A 20,156-nucleotide genomic window follows, 5' to 3' on the forward strand; every position below is an offset into this window, starting at 1 on the left:
TCTCTCTCAATTTTGTTCAAAAAGGGACACTTGGCACTTGGATGTGCAGGCTGGCCTGAATCCATGCTGATCGCAGATGCGCTATGTTGGTTTTCTCATGATGCGGCTCTTTTATTGCACACAATGAAAGGTACAGGTGAAACAAAAGAAGTTAAATAACACAGCCCCCAAAAAGTGATTTTATTAAAGACATATGTTTAAATAAATAAAATATTATTTCTGCATTTTAAAAAGCCTTACCCATTACAAAAACTTAACAGCAATCACAAATTTAACAATATAACCTGTATTGTTTAGAAAACTTTTTCCTTAGTAAATTTTCAAAATCATTAGTGATTTGATACACAACACATAATAACACAACCTTTAACCTATAGGAGTAAAAGGCCAATTTGGAAAAACAGAGAATGGTGAGAATGGGTGAAAACTGTGCACACTGAAAGTAAAACCTAAATGTGGTAACATGTATCCTTTTCTTCCTTCAGCTATTTGTAAATTGTTTTACTCACAATGACATAAAAGTAAATATCAACAGAGTAGGTAAACAACATTTTGAGCAGCAGATTAAAGCAGATATTTCCAATACAAAAAGGAACAGTCTTTCATGAACACATATCTATTTTCCCCAATCCGCCAGAAAATGACTCTAGCAACTTCATATAATTAAATAGGGAGAATAAAAATATGCGGAGGAAAAAAATGCCCACACAATGAAAATTGCCGTCAACTGTCTTTTGACAAATTATCCAAGTTTTCTAATTCCGAGAGAGAAATGTCCACATCCTGATGACCACTATGATCTGCAGTAACTACAGGTGTAAATGCTTTTCTCACACTCTCCAACAGTTGACAGCTATCCTCTTCCTGGCAGTATGTCTTCAACGATTCTATCATCTGAAATATAAAAAAAAATAGTCATGCAATTATTTATCTATACACTGTCTCAATGCACCAACTGAAAAAAAAATGTAAATCAAGGCAGTCACACTAGGTCTTTTCCCGACGTAAGATAGTCTTGACATTTCTATTATTTTTGCTGTCCACCAGAAACCATTCTCAGTGATTCATAAGGTCACATGAGACCTGGATTTTTTACTTAAAGGCCATATACTACCTATCACAATCCAAGGATATCAAACAAACTATGGAATGGAATTTGCTGATTGTTAAGGTAACGGAATGGAATTTTTTGGCTGATAAGGTAACAGAGCTCCAAGGATATCAGACAAACTGCTGAATGGAATTTTTTGGCTGATAAGATAATGGAAATCCAAGGATATCAGACAAACTGTTGTATGGAATTTTTTGGCTGATAAGATAACAGAGCTCCAAGGATATCAGACAAACTGCTGAATGGAATTTTTTGGCTGATAAGATAACGGAAATCCAAGGGTATCGGACAAACTGCTGAATGGAATTTTTTGGCTGCTAAGATAACGGAAATCCAAGGATATCAGACAAACTGCTGAATGGAATTTTTTGGCTGATAAGATAACGGAGCTCCAAGGATATCAGACAAACTGTTGTATGGAATTTTTTGGCTGTTAAGGTAACGGAGCTCCAAGGATATCAGACAAAACTGCTGAATGGAATTTTTTGGCTGTTAAGATAACAGAAATCCAAGGATATCAGACAAACTGCTGAATGGAATTTTTTGGCTGATAAGATAACGGAAATCCAAGGATATCAGACAAACTGCTGAATGGAATTTTTTGGCTGATAAGGTAACTGAGCTCCAAGGATATCAGACAAACTGTTGTATGGAATTTATTGGCTGTTAAGGTAACAGAGCTCCAAGGATATCAGACAAACTGTTGAATGGAATTTTTTGGCTGTTAAGATAACGAAAATCCAAGGGTATCAGACAAACTGCTGAATGGAATTTTTTAGGCTGATAAGGTAATTGAGCTCCAAGGGTATCAGACAAACTGCTGAATGGAATTTTTTGGCTGTTAAGATTACGGAAATCCAAGGATATCAGACAAACTGCTGAATGGAATTTTTTGGCTGATAAGATAACGGAAAACCAAGGATATCAGACAAACTGCTGAATGGAATTTTTTGGCTGATAAGGTAACGCAGCTCCAAGGATATCAGACAAACTGTTGTATGGAATTTTTTGGCTGTTAACAGAGCTCCAAGGATATCCGACAAACTGCTGAATGAAATTTTTTGGCTGTTCAGATAATGGAAATCCAAGGATATCAGACAAACTGCTGAATGGAATTTTTTGGCTGATAAGGTAACGGAAATCCAAGGATATCAGACAAACTGTTGTATGGAATTTTTTGGCTGATAAGGTAACAGAGCTCCAAGGATATCAGACAAACTGTTGTATGGAATTTTTTGGCTGATAAGGTAACAGAGCTTCAAGGATATCAGACAAACTACTTAATGGAATTTTTTGGCTGTTAAGATAACGGAGCTCCAAGGATATCAGACAAACTGCTGAATGGAATTTTTTGGCTGATAAAATAACGGAGCTCCAAGGATATCAGACAAACTGCTGAATGGAATTTTTTGGCTGATAAGGTAACGGAGCTCCAAGGATATCAGACAAACTGATGAATGGAATTTTTTGGCTGATAAGGTAACGGAGCTCCAGGGATATCAGACAAACTGCTGAATGGAATCTTTTGGCTGTTAAGATAATGGAGCTCCAAGGATATCAGACAAACTGCTGAATGGAATTTTTGGCTGATAAGGTAACAGAGCTCCAAGGATATCAGACAAACTGTTGTATGGAATTTTTTTGCTGATAAGGTAACGGAGCTCCAAGGATATCAGACAAACTGCTGAATGGAATTTTTTGGCTGATAAGGTAACGGAGCTCCAAGGATATCAGACAAACTGCTGAATGGAATTTTTTGGCTGTTAAGGTAACGGAGCTCCAAGGATATCAGACAAACTGCTGAATGGAATCTTTTGGCTGTTAAGATAACAGAGCTCCAAGGATATCAGACAAACTGCTGAATGGAATTATTTGGCTGATAAGGTAACAGAGCTCCAAGGATATCAGACAAACTGCTGAATGGAATTTTTTGGCTGTTAATAAGGTAATGGAGCTCCAGGGATATCAGACAAACTGTGGAATGGAATTTGCTGATTGATATGGTAATGTACCTCCAATTATATTAAACAATGAAACATTATTTGCTGATAGATAAAGTAAATGATTGGCAATGTATCTTTTAAGTTTATACTTTTGGTATACAACCTTGGAAAGCCACATGCTTGATTGAGCTACATCAAACGGCTGAGGCATAATGAAACAGCATATACAACACTCCCATATACACAATTAAGAACTACATGGAAACTGTTTTGGGTTAGCATCATTTTTCAACAGTACTTCAGTTATATAATGGTGGGCAGTTAACCAAACCAGTGTTCCTGGACTCTGTACCAATACAAACCTGTTCTTCGTAAGTATGTCTTAACTTAACCAACATGAATCAAAGGTGAAGGACGAATGATTTCAGACACAGTCTTTAATCAATCAACACAAAGAACATACACCTTGCCTAAAGATCAAACTCGCAACCTTCTGAACTGTAAATTTGCCTCTCCCCATTTAGCTAATGGGGGCGGATACAGAATAATTACAATTTTTGCTATGCCTCACCTTTTCTAAAAAAGTAATTCCCCTTGATGAGCTGTATACTGAAGTAAGGTCAACTCTGTTTGGGTAGTTACTGTAGCTAGTTGCAAGATCCTGGGCTGTTAACACAATGTGGTTTATCTCAGAGGTGTCACAGGGTCTCGTCGTGTAACTAAACTTGTAAGGAATATCTGAAAATGTCAACAGTTCCCAAGTACTTGTATCTTATACAAAGATTGTTTTTGTTGTTTGTTTTTTGTTTTTTTTGTTGGTTTGGGTTCCGGTTAAAAAATCACCCCTCCAAAACCAACAAGGGGTCACAATAAGGGTTTTTAATGGGGGAACTTTCCCAAAAAGGCTTTAAAGGGTGGAGGAGGGGACCCAAGGGGTCCTCATGTGCCCATTATTTCATCTCAGATGGGAACATGGGTAAAACCACCGACCTTCCATAAGCCAGCTGGATGGTTTCCTCACTCGAAGAATTCAATGCCCCAAGTGAGCTCGAACCCACATCGGTGAGGGGCAAGTGATTCAAAGTCAGTGACCTTAACCGCCCTGCCACGGAGGCCCATTATACAAATCTTGTAAGATAAATTAAGATTGTATGATATAGTTATCAATAAATTACACAGTCTTCAATTTTACTTATATTACCAGAAAGATATGTTTGAAGTACTGTAAATCTGCATGCTGATAGTTTGTTTGTTTACTTGTGCTTAAATTAATGCTATTTTTCAACAGTATTTCAGTTATGCAACAGTAGTAAAATAACCTAACCAGTGTTCCTGGATTCTGCACCAGTAATGAGTTAGTGTCTGCAAAGAACTGTCAACTTCTCCACAAAAAGAATGACTTCAGAAACACACTGTCACCAAAAAACATATGTCATGCCAAGTGACTTAACTCGCATTGGTGCTGAGTTGATATAAACATTCTATGATCAACAGTGACAGAAAATACGGCAAATGTAACTGTAAATTACCAGTAACAATTTATTTAGTATGGCATGTCACAGCTTCTTTCTGTATATTTTCTAATGAATAGCTGTTTTTGCCAGTCGTAAGAGAGCCTTGTTGTGACATAAATTCTGTCAGGACCATTCATATTTCCCAAAGTTCGGAACCACAGATAAATTTAATGTAAGTAGATACATACTGCACCGAAGTTGTGGAAGTATCTCTTTACTAACAGTGAGGACATTCACTTCAGAACACATTCCAGAACTTCGCGGGTTGTACGGACTGACTATCACACCCACAAAATTACAACCACCTTTTGAAAACCAATTCTGCAAACAAACAATATAATATCTATTTAATAAAAAAACTTTAATGATGCAGCATTTTTCTGAGGCAAAATGAGGCTACTGTCTTGGTGTAAAAGCAATTTCATACGTAATATCAAATTACGTCAGCATGTCCAAGAACTTCCCTTCAAAACTGCGGTTAAAGTGTTTATCTTTCTTTCTGGCAACATCCCTTAACCTTGAATATACATTTAGAACTGCACAATTTTACATGAACTTCTCAGATAAAAAGTCATGTAACTTTCTGTCTTCAAATTAAAGGGTTTCTTCTTTGTGAAATAAAGTCAAACTTGACTTAAGCAGCTAGTCAAGGAGAGACTAGTGACCTTTAAAAACAGGTTGTTGCTAATACAGGTTATTTTGCTCTGCAAGTATAGAAATGGAAAATTGCAAATGTTGCTGCCTACAGTAAGTGGTAGCTAAACAGAGGTGACCGCTTACAGGTTTGACTGAAATACTCTATGTCTTGGTACTGAAAATGACAAAAATGATTTCCTAACAGTGTGAATGTTAAAAATTACCAGTTTGATTGAATAAACTTAACTTTTTTTTTAAAGTATGACACGAGAGCAAGGAAGAATGTTTGGTTGATCACAGCAGTTATTTATCATCTATTTTTTAATTGAAACAATATACCTGAAACTTGAGCTGTGTTTCAATATCTCTTACTGAAGGGTTTGGCACAAATGTAGGATGTGAGTGGTACCAGCCCACTACCTCCATACCCGAGCCCCTGATCTCCTCACTGGCCTGTGTCTGAGAAACTGAAATTGACAACCAAGATACACGATTATGAACAACTATATGTGACAGAACCAATAAGTATATACTAAATGGTCCCTCCAAAATTATTTTATTGAGCTTAATTTTTCACAAGAATTGCCCAGCAAACTATGCAAGTCGAGCTATGGAAGATCAGTTACCTCAATATATACTTTTTTGTTTTGTTAAGTTTAATGTCACACTAACAATTACAGATCAAATGGTGACTTTCCAGCTTTTGATGGTGGAGGAAGACCACAGGTGCCCCTATGTGCATTATTTCATCACGAGAGGGCACCTGGGTATAACATTAACTACCGACCAGCAAACTGGATGGCTTTGTCACGTGAAGAATTCAAAGCTCTGAATGAGGCTTGAACCCACATCAGTAAGGGGCAAGTGATTCGAAATCAGCCCCTTATCGACTTGGCCACAGAGGCACCTCTTTACATTTTAAACCTGAAAGTATCACACTATACAAAGAACTGCAGTATGCATACTCTTGAAGTTGAACAAGCATCGGTGAAATTCCAAAATCACAAAGCATTATTACAGAAAAAATAAAATCCTATGAGAAAAACTTACCTGGATCCATTTCACATTGCATTCCTGTACTAATGCTGTTACATGGTGTTGCCATGGTGATGATGAGTTTACCTTGTTCTGCACAGAACTTGCCTCCCAGCATGCCTATTACCTCAGTCTTAGATATATGGCTATGTATATCCATTACAATCAGTGCTGAACAGTGTACCTCCACCAGAAAAGGTGCCTGAAAAGTAGGCACAATAAGACATCCTATCTAAGACACTGTAAAAGGTATCAGGAAATTAATGCTTTATTTCTTTAGAAAGCTTTGAAACTTAATTACTGGCAGACTATATCATGTTAAGGAAACATACAACACGTTTTTACTAATTTTCATACTGAAAACGGTAAGTGTTTGTAACGCTTTACTCAAGGTAAACTGCCTTTATTATAAATAACTATATTTAATGGTTGTTAAATACATATTCCTCTGTGGTATATTGGTAAAGACAGAGGAAATTTTTTTATTGCCACGGCGGCTAGGGTTCGATTCCAGACTTGGGCATCTTTTTTTTCTTGACTTGGCAATTTTAAGACAGTTTAGAAACAAAAACTCATATTCTAATGTTCATAATATGATTAAACTTAACTTTTAAAGAAAGATAATTTTCAGCCAAAATCTGCAGATATAAGATAATACTCATTTTCAGTTTTTAAAAAAATAATTTGAACAGAGCTAGTATGACAGCTAAAAATCACTTTTATTTGTTTGTTTTGGGTTTAACGCCGTTTTTCAACTGTATTTCAGTCATGTAACGGCGGGCAGTTAACCTAACCAGTGTTCCTGGAAATTTTGTACCGTACAAACCTGTTCTCCGCAGTAACTGCCAACTTCCCCACATGAATCAGAGGTGGGGGACTAATGATTTCAGACACAATGTCGTTTATCAAATAGCACGGAGAACATACGCCAGCTCGAGGATCGAACTCACGCCCCCGCGATCCGTAGACCAACCTACTGAGCTAAGCGGGCGGGCTCGAAAAAAAAAAAAAAAAAAAATCACTTTAATAAGGTCTGTAAATCAGCAGTTTAGAAATAGTGTTTGTCAGTCAGGTGAGTGTAAAGATGTCTGTTTGTGTTTTGCCTTTGTTGGGTTATCATTGCATCAACACAATTATAGGACATATGGCAACTTTCCAGCTTTTCAAGGAGGAAGACTCCAGGTACAGCTCTGAGCATTATTTCTGGCATAGGCAGGCACGCGGGTAGAACCACCAACCTTCCAACTAGCAGGATCCCTTCTCAAAATGAAAAAATCTTACACCCAAAGCACTGTTTCAAACACAGCGGTGGAAGGTAAATGACATAAAGTCTGTTACCTTGAACCACTTGGCCACAGAGGCCCCTCAAAGGTGTCAGTATTAGAATGCTTCAAAGAAACTGACTGCCTTTATAAGCAATGCTTAAACCCTTTCGGGTATTGCAGAAAAAATAATATATTGTATACCTTAAAATATAAATCTGTATGAAAAAAATCCCAATTAAACGTTGTTTTGATCATGTTTACATTACACTTGTTACAACATAACATCACCTTAGCACAAAATCTGGATAACTGCTTCATTATGTCACTGCAGTTATCTAGTTTTTGAGTTGAGGTAATGATGCACTACCTTTCAAAGCATATTAAACTTACAGGACTCTCCTCACTAAATGAAAGACATGGTACCAGTTTGAAAGGATCATATGTTGTTTTTATCTGTTTTGGCTTTGCCTCTTTTGGCTGACTTTCTACCAAATTCCCATGCTGAAAAAAAAACGCCAAATAGATATATCAATGTTCATATTGTATTATACACATAAAAAGCTGCAGTATGCCTATGCTTTGCTGGAGCTATATTTATAATTTCCATCAATTAAGTATCAATAAAACATAGGTCATTTCCTAACAACAGTAGAGAGTGGTTGAAAATATCATGGCAACTCACTTCTAAATCATAAGAAGATCCACCAGTTTCTCTTAGTGGGGGATCAACCCATTTCTCCTAGAACAAGATTCACTTGAGCCATGCCATGGGAAAACCAACATAGTGGGTTTGCGACCAGCATGGATCCAGACCAGCCTGCCCATCCGCTTTTTTCGAACGGCTATTGCAATTAGAGAACCATTAGCGAACGCATGGATCCTGACCAGACGTGCGGATGCGCAGGCTGGTCTGGATCCTTGCGGTCGGCAAACCCACTATGGGTTTTTCGGGGTTTTCCTTTTTTTATGGGTGGCCAGTTTCCCTTTGGGTTAAATTTTTCTAAAAGGGCTCCCAAAGTCTCTTAGGGGGCTTCAAACATTTCTCTTAGAGGGGCTTCACAAATTTCTCTTAGAGGGGAAACTACATTTTTAGAGAGCGCTCCTTCAATTTCTCTTTTAGGGAGATCCATCCATATTTCTAACAAGGCAGACCAAGCCATCATTTTTATAATTTTAAATCCTAACATCTGCAGGAAATACAAGAACAATTTTACTGATGCAAAAGGAAAAGGATTAGTGCCTGTCTACCATACCTCGAAAGTCATTCCTTCAAGATCTTTTTCATCTATCCAAAATCCAAATGCATCTTTTACTTTTCTTTTCCTTGGCCTCTGCAATGAAAACAACATTTATAGTCTTCAATTATTGTTGTACTGTTACTTATCTTGCCAGCTCAAAATAAAGTTGATTTTATCTTTATTTAGTTTTAGCACTGACTTGGACATTTTGCATATTAAATCTCCATCAACAAAGACATACAAAAAAATTATGGTAGTTAAAGGACAAAGGCGAAGCCCTCAAAAGTAGAAACTTATCCTAAACCCTCTTTACACAAGGGAAACAATCTGTTTATAGAGTGACATTGTTGAGTGAACAGGGTTTGTCAATCCTAATCCTGTCTAATGCAATGAAAAAGTGACTAATCTATGCTGAATGCTATGTAAGATAACACAGTCAGGCATCTGACTGTCCTGAAATTGTTTTTTTTTGATTTTGTCATATTTCTATATATGTTCCCCATACTTTGACGCATATATATGGGTAGTAGAGATTGTTCTCTTCCCAGCAGTAGCTTTTTCAACATATCTTACCATGTGAAATTCTGTGGGTTTTCACTTTTTCAAAAAATCTGTCTGTTCGTTGACAAATTTCACAAGAAAAAAATATCATACCAGTACTTTCCCCAGGGCATTATCTGATTTGATTTTTACATAGTCTGTTAATCCTTGTAGTAATTATGTATGCTTTTTACATGACTAGAGGTAAACAGAGCATGGTTTACATGAGGTACTAGGTCAGTAGTCACCTAAGCCTACAATAAAGTCTTAGCAGAGTTGTCTTCATTTTTTCCAAAATTTTACCCAGGATCATTTTTTAAAGCTCAAATAACTCTTTCTCAAACAAGAGCACCGCCTTGCGGGTGCTGACGCTCATCTGATTTTTTTTTGTGTAATAGAAATATTGTCCTACCCATGATTTTCTAAGTCTAAAAAGGGGCATCATTCTTGCAAAAAGCAGGATAGAGTTATGTTTCTTGATGTTCAGTGTCCACTTATGATGGTGAAAAACTGTTGCAAGTTTTAAAGCAATAGCTTTGATAGTTTATGAGAAAAGTTGACTTAAACATAATACTCAACCAAGAAAATGATTTTCTAAGTCCAAAAGGGGCAATAATTATTGCAAAAAGCAGGATGGAGTTATGTTGCTTGTTGTACAGGGTCAGCTTATGATGGTAAACAAGTGTTGCAAGTTTCAAAGCAATAGCTTTGATAGTTTAAGAGAAAAAGTTGACCTAAACATCAAACTTAACCAAGAAATCTGATATTTTCTAAGTCCAAAAGGGGCCATAAATCTTGCAAAAAGCAGGATGGAGTTATGTTTCTTGCTGTACAGGGTCAACTTATGATGGTGAACAAGTGTTGCAAGTTTTAAAGCGATAGCTTTGACAGTTTAGGAGAAAAGCTGACCTAAACATAAAACTTAACCAAGAAAACTGATATTTTCTAAGTCCAAAAGGGGCAATAATTCTTGCAAAAAGCAAGATGGAGTTATGTTTCTTGATGTACAGGGTCTGCTTATGATGGTGAACAAGTATTCCAAGTTTCAAAGCAATAGCTTTGATAGTTTAGAAGAAAAGTTGACCTAAACATAAAACTTAACCAAGAAATCTGATATTTTCTAAGTACAAAAGGGGCCATAAATCTTGCAAAAATCAAGATGGAGTTATGTTTCTTGCTATACAGGGTCAGCTTATGATGGTGAACAAGTATTCCAAGTTTCAAAGCAATAGCTTTGATAGTTTAGGAGAAAAGCTGACCTAAACATAAAACTTAACCAGGCAACGCCGACGCAGACGCCGACGTTGACGCTGACAACCGCTCAAGTGATGACAATAACTCATCATTTTTTTTCAAAAAATCAGATGAGCTAAAAATGATATCTTAATCATCAGCTGCTACACATATTGAAAAAAGGTTGTGCCTACTTAAGTTTGTATTTTTAGTTCCACTGCCTACTAAAAGGGCTAACTATTTGTAAAATTCACAATGTTGAACATCTGTAATAGGCTTAAGAGAATTTAGCAGACAAAGGTGTTAAGGAAGGTGATCTGAAGCTAGCAACTGGCACTTCAGCTATATTTTACAGTAAACTTACCATGGCTTCTAACTTAGCAGAGTTTACTTCAAACGTTGAATCTTTGCTGACCTTTTCTCTACCTAGCAGTGAAAATATAGACCGTGGATGCTTGTATGCTGCTTGTTCTGAAATTACAAAAAAAAGTTTGGCAAGGAACAGAATTACCAGGGTACACTTTTGCTTGATTGCTCATTTGAATCTCTCTTGATCCATTTCCTGAGAAATTCAAGAACTGGTGTATATGAAGTGTACATCATCATGAGTGTTTTGTTCATCTCCACAACCTACCAACCAAGCAGCTGTCATGTTAACCATTAGACCACTGCTGCCTTTTTGCAAAAAGTTGTAGATTTATGTATTTTTAGCGTCCGCTTCTTTTTTTAGGAATTTTGTGCTTAACAGCCTCATTTGTGGTGCTAAGAATTAGCAAAATGTGTTTGTGTTTTAGGACATGATGCAGATTAATATTCATGAATGTTCTGAATTTGCTAGTGGCAAAAATAACACCATCACCAACTTTACCCAATCTGCAGTATTGAGTCAAAAAAAGTAATTTGGACAAACAGAAGTATGATTCAAATTACTATATGTCATATTAAAGAACCTGTTTGGAGAATAGCAAGGAATGCCCTGTGATAGTTTGCCTACCTGGTAGTCAACTTACCACAATCAAAGTTAATGGCCCCTATACATTCCAGGTATGAATGTACTCTGCCTATACTGTTAACATCTCCACAGTTCTTCAGTCCTGGTCGTACTGATGTTTTGTTTAAGTAACTTGGCCGGCATTTCTTCCTGAAACAATGTAGTCATATTTTTTTTTACTGTATACAGCTAGTAATATTATCCTTAATCACCCCCCTCACAACAGCCGCATTGTCTTACAGTTACCAGTGTACTGTATCTTTACAGATTATTAGAACTGGTCATGATTGCAGGGGGAATTTAATCAATTAAATTACAATTATTTTGCTTTTGAATTTTTATCAATTACATTGTGAGTTCCCAGTTTTTAAAAGTAATTGATTATGTTACAACTATTTCACCGATGTGTACTTTGAATACTTTATAATTCTAAACTCTGCATTAGTATGGCAGAGAAAAGAAGTTCAACTATTCACATCAGTTGGTCATTCATTTTTAGGTATGAGCAACAACATATATATGAATTAATCAAATAGTTTTTTCATATTTACTTTCATAAAAAGATAATCAGTCGATGATGATATTTCCATAAAATCCACATAAAAACTTTTTTTTAAAATTTAAAAACAAAATATTTCATAAATAATAGCTACATACCATGACTCAACAATGTAATTTCTAATTTTCAGATATCTTTCTGGTGTTTTAGACGGTCTGTTGTCAAAGAATTCTTTGAGAACATCTTTTTCCTGTTCTGTGATTATCTTTGGTTGAAGAGTAATTTCTGCAGTTGGCACCGAAAAATGCATGACTTCACCATCTTCTCGTACCACAGCATTTACTGAAAATTATAGTCCAAACTGCTACCAAGAAAACTTAACAAACTTCATTTCAGACAGCTAGTATGTCTGTCATACTACATATTCATTATTATTTCTTTGGCAACCACTAAAATCTTATTTACACAAAGTGGTTTTACATTATTAGTTAACATAGTATACAGTACTTTTTAAAAGCTGTGTGTTCAAAATTAAAATACACATGTGCTTCATTTGCCTACCAATAGCTTTTATACTGACTAAATAAATCTATCAATTTCATCAACAAAAGAAATCGTATTCATCTGATACACGTATCTTTAACCTTTACCCTGCTAAATTTCTAAAATGGACTGATCCATCATTCAATTTGGGAAATATCATTTATTTTTCAAATGGATGTTCACTGAAAATTTACTGACTGAAATAGCGAACAGAGCAGATCATGATCAGCCTGCAATGACGTGCAGGCTTATCTTGCTCTGTACTGGTTGCAAAGGCAGAATCACTTGCCGCCAGCTGGCTAACTAACACCATAACTGTTTAAGATTGGTTTAATGTGATACAATTACTGCTAAAAACAACAATAATCATTCACTTACCTAGAACCTTTTGAGAATCTATTTGTTTAACAGAAACCTCTTCCCTCTTAAAACTACTTTTTTCTTCCGATTTAGCTAAATTATTGTCTTTGTCCAAGTCCATGTTTGTATCATGTGAAACACTATTTGCTGTATATTCTTCCCCAGTTACTTCCACTTTATCAGCTGTAACTTTTGTATCAGTATCAACTTCTCCCTTAAGTTTTGTTTGAGATTCACAAGTTTTCCAATCTAGAAAGGTTTTGACAGAATTGTCTTTACTGCTCTCTTTAATACAATTTTTATCATCTTGCAGAACTTGCTCAACATTTTTCTCTTCACTACTATTTGTTTCATTTAAATTTGCTTCATTAAGTAATTTTTCATAAACAGAGTTTGGAGATGTAGATCGACCAATCAGAAATGGGTTACTATCATTATCATCATCATTTTCAATATCAACATGAATGTCATCATCGCTCTCATTGGTCGGCTTGGCTTCTTCATCATTTTCACCACTGATTATGTCTGCTACAGCACAAAATCCATCCAAATTTTCTATCAAACTTGGAGTTATGGTCAATTTCTTATCTAAAATAATCTCTGAATGTCCTGTGTCATGTTTTATTACTTGGTCAGTTTGTTTACTTACACCATTTACTTTACCATTCGCTTTTCCTTTGTATTTCAATTTTTTAATTCTTGAAATTTTCTTTGCAGTCTCAGAAACACTTGATTTAGTACTACAATTTTTTGATGGAAGAACTTTCGGCTTGGCTGATTTACGTTTCAATATATGTTTGTCTTTAGATGGTATTCTACCACGTTTCGGTACAATAGACTTTTTGGCAACTGCAACAGTAGGCTCTGCTGTGGTTACTGTTGCCATTGTGACAGTAAGTGGATCTTCACTATAGGATTCTGGAGAGCTAGTTGTAGAAGTTGTTGCTGTTGTTGCTTCAGATTTAGATGGTAAAACATCTTTGTCTTTACTCTAAAATTAAAAAGAAAAAATTCTATGAAATCATTATTCATGGGGAACTAATTTCAACGGATTTCATGTTTGTCATTCCATGAAATTAAATCATAACAAAGAAATGTAAGTCCCATTCATTTTACATGTAAAAGCTGAAATCCACAAAGTCATATCCCCATGAAATAGTTTTTTGGGTCAAAAACAGAAAATGTCATGCCTAAGAAATTAAATAATTTATAGTGTAAATATCTGTAGACAGAGTTTCAAAAGCAACCAATTGTAATGACAACCGTGTTTGAAATCCCCCAGAGACTCCTTTTGGAAAAAGCACGTATCCCAATACTGCTTCAGTGAATGGACATGCAATATTCAGTAATAGCACAAAAAAAGATATGCTAAACCTGGCCAGACTTGGTACAAAGTTTGGCTGAAATTCAATTTGCAGTTTCAGAAGATATGTCTTGACAAGCATTTGTGACAAACATATAGATGGACAGACTTGACTAAAACTGACACAACTTGCCTTGGTATTGTTTATTTCTATAAAATTTCATTCAAACCATCTAGACTGACATACACAGCAAGTAAAAGTACAACAGAATTCAAAGAAATAGCTATGCCATACTTACAAGTGTCCTGAACAACTGATGAGCAAAGTTTTTGATCTGAGTGCTGGTTCTTGTTGGTATTAGCTCAGCAATTTTTGTCCAGCTTCTTCCATATATCTCCTACAAACACATCAACCGATTTTTAATATCCATACCAGTCAGCATTACAACAGTAACTGTTCTTATGAAAGAAATCACAGTTTAATAGTTTCTTACCTTATTATTATGCATCATCTAAAAAGTATACAAACTACAGGGAAAACTAAATATTAGTAGTCCAGATTATTTAAAAGACTGTGAAAAACATTTCAATCAACTTCTGTTGGTTTGGCTCAATTAGAGAAGAGCATGAAACATCTAAGTTGTACATTATTATTTAACCTTTACCCTGCTAAATTTCTAAAATGGACTGGTCTATCATTAAATTTGGGCAAAACCATTATTCGAAAGGGTGTTTCCTGAAAATTTACTGACTGAATAGCAAAGTGTGCAGACCATGAACTGCACTGGTCGCCAAGGCAAAATCATTTGCTGCCAGCAGGCTAAAGGTTAAAATACACCTCAAAGAAAGGTCCCAGATTTGAACCACTCAAACTGCATCTCCCTACATGACACCAGGACTAATATTTTCAGAAAGCAGACTTGAGAAAGATTCACATAGAAAGCTTGATCATTAAAACGTATAAGCTTAACTAACACATGGCAATTTCCATATTACCCACCATTCCTCTGTGAAACATGTCCTTTTCTTCCTTTGTCCAAACAATCTTCTTTTGTTCTCCTTTTTTCCTTGCAAGTCCCACACCAACAGACATAGCCAACTGTTGCTTCCCTCTTGCTGACTTCCCACTAATGTAATATCTTAACCTTGGTTAAGGAAAATGCTAGTAATAAATCTACATAGTTGCAACTATTAAAGATGGTTCATCAGATTTGGTCAAGAAATGGATTTTTCCAAAACTATTGCATGTACTAACTCAAAAACATGGGAATGTTATCATTTTCCAAGTTTACTTAAAGGGGATACACAGAATCTGATGGAATAGTGCATGAAAAAATCAAATCGCCACTTTCTGTTTCCTTTAATTGGCTGAGTAATTTAATATTGATAAATCAACAGATATATGTCTTGAAAAATACCTTAGTATCCCATTAATGGAAATTATAATTTATGAAATGTCTAAAAGATCAAGAAATTCTGTGCTTAAAAGGTATACAGTAGTAAAATAAATCTGCTAAAGTAGGGGTCATGTATCTTCTAAGAGAGATTTTTTTGTCTGATAGGTCATTACTATGGAATATCTTCTAAACAGACAGCCAAAATGTGGGTATGAACACATTGTGAGATAAGGTTTGTTCACATTTCTATGAACGCAAAAAATCTCCTTGAACGTGTTACCAAAGTGTCAAGTATAGGTCCACAATGAAATAAAAACAGGAACTGACTTGAATACATAAAACATGAAAATGCCACTTATACTGGGATATTCTCTTTCAGCTATTATCTGACTAGCCCGGAAATGCTCCTTGATGACTTTTTTAGTACTATTGTACCTAAAGAGACTAACCTCAACTTTTGTGGTGAAAAATAATTGATCTCAAAAATCTATAAAACGTGAGTACTTTGACTAGTGGCAAACTTGACAGAAATTCAAGATATTCTTATAAATAACCAAAAAATATTGTGCAGAAGGCAGGTAGTACACTGTTGCAATGCTTTTGAAATAATGCAGAAAATTTACATTCTTCTTGCATTTTTACCAATATCTAACTTCTATTTTCACCCTCTTTATCATTTTTCAGTGTCATATATACATTCAATGCCAAACTTGGTGGAAATGAAGATGTTGAAAAATACCACCCAACCTGTGGGCGAGTAGCTTTAAAGCAGTACAGAAAATAAACATTATACAATTTTTAGCTTTAGTACAAGGATACTGTTCTTCTAAGAGCATTTTTTCTATGGTAGCTTTTGATTTCTCATCCATGCAACTGTTGTCTAGAGTCCAGCCCTGCTCCAACATCCAAGGAGGGTCTGTATATTCTGGCAACAAGTTGGCACTCTTTGATGGCAGTTCATTGCTGTCATACATGTTACTGTCTACCCTGAAATGATCATATTTTATGTAGATTACATAGAAAATGAAGCCTGTCGAGTGTAAGTAAGATTTTTTTTCATCTGACCTTATTTTGACTCATTTACAGATAAAGGGGTGGGGGTGGGAGTTACTGGAGGGAAGGAGGGGTATAATATTTATTAGATCATTATATTATGTTGTCTATTTGTGTTGTAAAGCAAGGGCCTACCAAGAGTGGAAGCAGTTTTCTTAGTCGGTGTTTGTGTTTACAAAATAAACAGGAGTCTGGAGAGAGCTGGTGGTGGTGGTGGTGGGGGGGGGGTGTATTTTGAGGTAAACAGAATTCACATGGAGTGGGTTTGTGTGTGTGTGTTGAGGGGAGGGGGAGAACAAATGCTGGCGTATTTGGCATGAGGCCTATGAATTGAATACTGTATAGACTTAAACTTACTTGTTCGGCTTTATTTTATGGTTGCCATCCCTCTAATCCTTACAGGTCTCTGTCTGCATTTTATTGTTAGGTAAACAAAGACAGTAAAAAACAAGACTGGGGATTGTTTCTCCTAAAGTAGACTTTGATAGTTAATAACTATTTTAAGTTTCAAGTCAAAAGCTTTGATAGTAACAGAGATATTTGACTATCAAAAACTTTAACCAAACAAGAGCTGTCTCCGTAGGATGACACATGCCCCCGATGGCACTTTGAATGAATAGTTATGGCCGATGTTAGAGTTTAGGACCTTTGACCTACGGAGCTGGGTCTTGCGCGCGACACATCATCTTACTGTGCAACACATTCATGCATAGTTATTTTAAAATCCATGCATGAATGAAAAAGATATGGACCGGACATGCCCATCAATGCACTATCATGAAAAACGATCTTTAACGTCTAAGTGTGACCTTGACCTTTGAGCTACGGACCTGGGTCTTGCGTGTGACACGTCGTCTTACTGTGGTACACATTCATGCCAAGTTATTTGAAAATCCATCCATTGATGACAAAGACATGGACCGGACACGCCCATCAATGCACTATCCTTTAACGTCTAAGTGTGACCTTGACCTTTGAGCTACGGGACCTGGGTCTTGCGCACTGCACGTCGTCTTACTGTGGTACACATTCATGCCAAGTTATTTGAAAATCCATCCATCGATGACAAAGATATGGACCGGACACGCCCATCAATGCACTATCCTTTAACGTTTAAGTGTGACCTTGACCTTTGAGCTACGGACCTGGGTCTTGCGCACTGCACGTCGTCTTACTGTGGTACACATTCATGCCAAGTTATTTGAAAATCCATCCAACGATGACAAAGATTTGGACCGGACACGAAAAATGCGGACAGACCGACAGACTGACAGACAGACAGACGGTTCAAAAACTATATGCCTCCCTTCGGGGGCATAAAAATTCTAAGTTAAAAAGGGGCATAACCTTTTCAAAATTCAAATCAGAGTTATGAGGATTGTTTCTCCGGGTGTAGACTTCGATAGTAAATAATATTTTAAGTTTCATGTCAATAACTTTGATAGTAACAGGGATATTTGACTTGACCAAAAACTTGAACCAACGGCGATGCCGACGCCAAGGCGAGTGCAATAGCTCTACTTTTTCTTTGGAAAGTCGAGCTAAAGTCATAAAATACTGGTCAGACTAACCTGCTCCAATAAATATCAACTTCAAATGAGTTGAATATCTACAGTCAGTTCTTTTTATTTGGCCATATAATACTACTGACTGAACAATCCTTCATTCACAAAATCAGTACCTTAGTTTATTTGGAATTCAATGATTATATATTTCAGATATGTTTATTTATTACATGTATTGTGTAAATATTAGCACTAATTTATTTTTGTCTTTGCCAAATAGTGGTTACTTTGAGTACAAACTTAAGACTTTTTATTATATTGTAATGCATCGAATATGGTGCTACATTTTTAATGTAACTTTTAAATTTGATGCAAGTTTTAAGGTCTTGAATTTATTCATCTTCAGCCGACTATGGTGCTTATTATTGTAAAAAAGGCCAAAGTTACGCTTTCTTTTGGATAACGGAAAGAAATAACTTGCAAAACTCTTACTTCACTTCAACAGTTTAGCAATAAAATGAGTTTTTACTAGATTTTAAAGAGAGATGCTTACTTATCTGCTAACCTCGACAATCAGTTTGTCGGAGGAAAATGACAGCGATACGTGGTACACCTGTGTGTGTTAAAAATTGATATTTGATTGGATCACAGATGTTTGATTGACACTTTTCACTATTCTTACGGGAGAACCGTAAGAATAGCCTGCAAGGCTATTCCTACGGGACCGTTAGAATAGCCACTTCCTCATATTATATTGTCCCCAGAAACTAAGTCAAAGTAATATTGGATCAAAACATAAAAAAATATTTCTGAGGGGTCTAAATGTCTCGGGGTTGAAATGTCTTTGGGGTTGAAATGTCCAAGGAAATTCAATTTTGTGTTCGAAATGTCTTAGGGTTGAAATGTCTTGGGGTCGAAATGTCATTCAGAGGACCAATAGTAGGCAATATGTCAATGACAGGCGGGACTAGTCAATTAGTTGAACTTCTAGACCTCTCGTCACTGCCGTTTTAGAATGTTGTATGAAAGGTGGAGAGGGGGATGTAAATGTGTTCGCAAGTGGAGGTAATTGGCCAGGTAATTTTCTTAAAAAACTGCTTCCTTGTGTGGGTGTAGATATAATTTTTTTGGAATACCCCATAAATTTTGAAGGGCTGTTCAGAAAGAAATGAATAAACATCTATCAATTTCCCTGTCATTTAAAGACTGATAGGGGATGAAAATCCCCGAGACGGTAACGTCCGTATATAGTTATTCGTCTTTGTTGTCTGCATATACTGAGGCAATTTTTTCGATGTTTTCCGGTTCCGGTTTATATACACACTGCAGACTGATCGTCTGCATGAGCATCCGAGCACCCTGAATCAGTCATAGAAATTCGTAAACCGCGCTAACATGATTATTTTACATCTTTTTTGTAATGAAAACTGCACATGCAACTGAAAAACACTTTTAAAACAGTAAGGAAGTGTAAAGGCCATCAAGTTTCTGCGTGGAGTGCAAACAAACAAAAAAATCCTAAAGCCAGTGCGAGAACGCTGAATGACGTCACCGTCACGGCTTCCCGTAAATTTTGCAAAGTATGATATTCGCTGTAAGAGGTATGATGACACTAAATGTAAACTACAGTTTAGAGCGAAGTTTCCCTTTCTTGAGCGTTGAATATTTCTTTCTAAGCAGATATATAAAAGATAAATCCCCATGCTAGGCGGTGCCTTAATTCATATTATTGGAACTGTTTTATCTGGTTTCATTGTCTTGTTTCTCAACATTTTTTGTGATAAATAAAGTAAATGGTTCTTTAATTACTCTAGTTTTAGATCAAAATCTCCAAGAACATCAATTTCGCCTTCCTCCGCCATTTTCGCCTAGCTTTATGAAATTTAAATTCGAAATTATTTTTTTTTTATCTCAGATGAAAGACAGCAATAAAATAACGGAAAAAACATTGTAATATCTAATGCTTAAATAAATTTAAGGTATAAATCGT

The 20,156-nt window shown here is 36.0% G+C and overlaps 1 protein-coding gene across 2 annotated transcripts; it reads right to left on the reverse strand.

The window, feature by feature from the left end:
* Positions 1-163: 163 nt before the first annotated feature.
* On the reverse strand, positions 164-20,062 carry LOC123524681 (histone H2A deubiquitinase MYSM1-like). 2 transcript variants are annotated; one of them, XM_045303042.2, is made up of 15 exons: positions 19,976-20,062; positions 16,428-16,595; positions 15,212-15,350; positions 14,511-14,609; positions 12,927-13,899; positions 12,164-12,347; positions 11,526-11,656; positions 10,880-10,986; positions 8,758-8,835; positions 7,895-8,005; positions 6,255-6,441; positions 5,544-5,671; positions 4,757-4,889; positions 3,626-3,792; positions 164-894 (listed from the first exon to the last, which is right to left on the reverse strand). In XM_045303042.2, the coding sequence occupies exons 1-15, from the start codon at positions 20,026-20,028 to the stop codon at positions 724-726; spliced, it is 2,829 nt and encodes a 942-aa protein (XP_045158977.2). In that variant the 5' UTR covers positions 20,029-20,062; the 3' UTR covers positions 164-723. The 2 variants fall into 2 exon arrangements, with proteins under 2 accessions (XP_045158977.2, XP_053394594.1); XM_053538619.1 differs by lacking the exon at positions 19,976-20,062 and adding an exon at positions 18,720-18,955.
* Between the last annotated feature and the right edge of the window lie 94 nt (positions 20,063-20,156).

The sequence above is a fragment of the Mercenaria mercenaria genome, chromosome 3 (assembly GCF_021730395.1).
Source record: "Mercenaria mercenaria strain notata chromosome 3, MADL_Memer_1, whole genome shotgun sequence".
Lineage (NCBI taxonomy): Eukaryota > Metazoa > Mollusca > Bivalvia > Venerida > Veneridae > Mercenaria > Mercenaria mercenaria.

What these genes read in the sequence shown, in the direction of transcription:
- LOC123524681 (XM_045303042.2), bottom strand. Translation starts at nt 20,028, where the DNA reads ATGGCGGAGGAAGGCGAAATTGATGTTCTTGGAGATTTTGATCTAAAA. An exon ending in TTGAAGGAATGACTTTCGAG is followed by an intron (nt 8,006 to 8,757) that starts GTATGGTAGACA and finishes TTTTTTTTTCAG; the next exon opens with CATGGGAATTTGGTAGAAAG. An exon ending in AAACACAGCTCAAGTTTCAG is followed by an intron (nt 4,890 to 5,543) that starts GTATATTGTTTC and finishes GTTTGTTTGCAG; the next exon opens with AATTGGTTTTCAAAAGGTGG.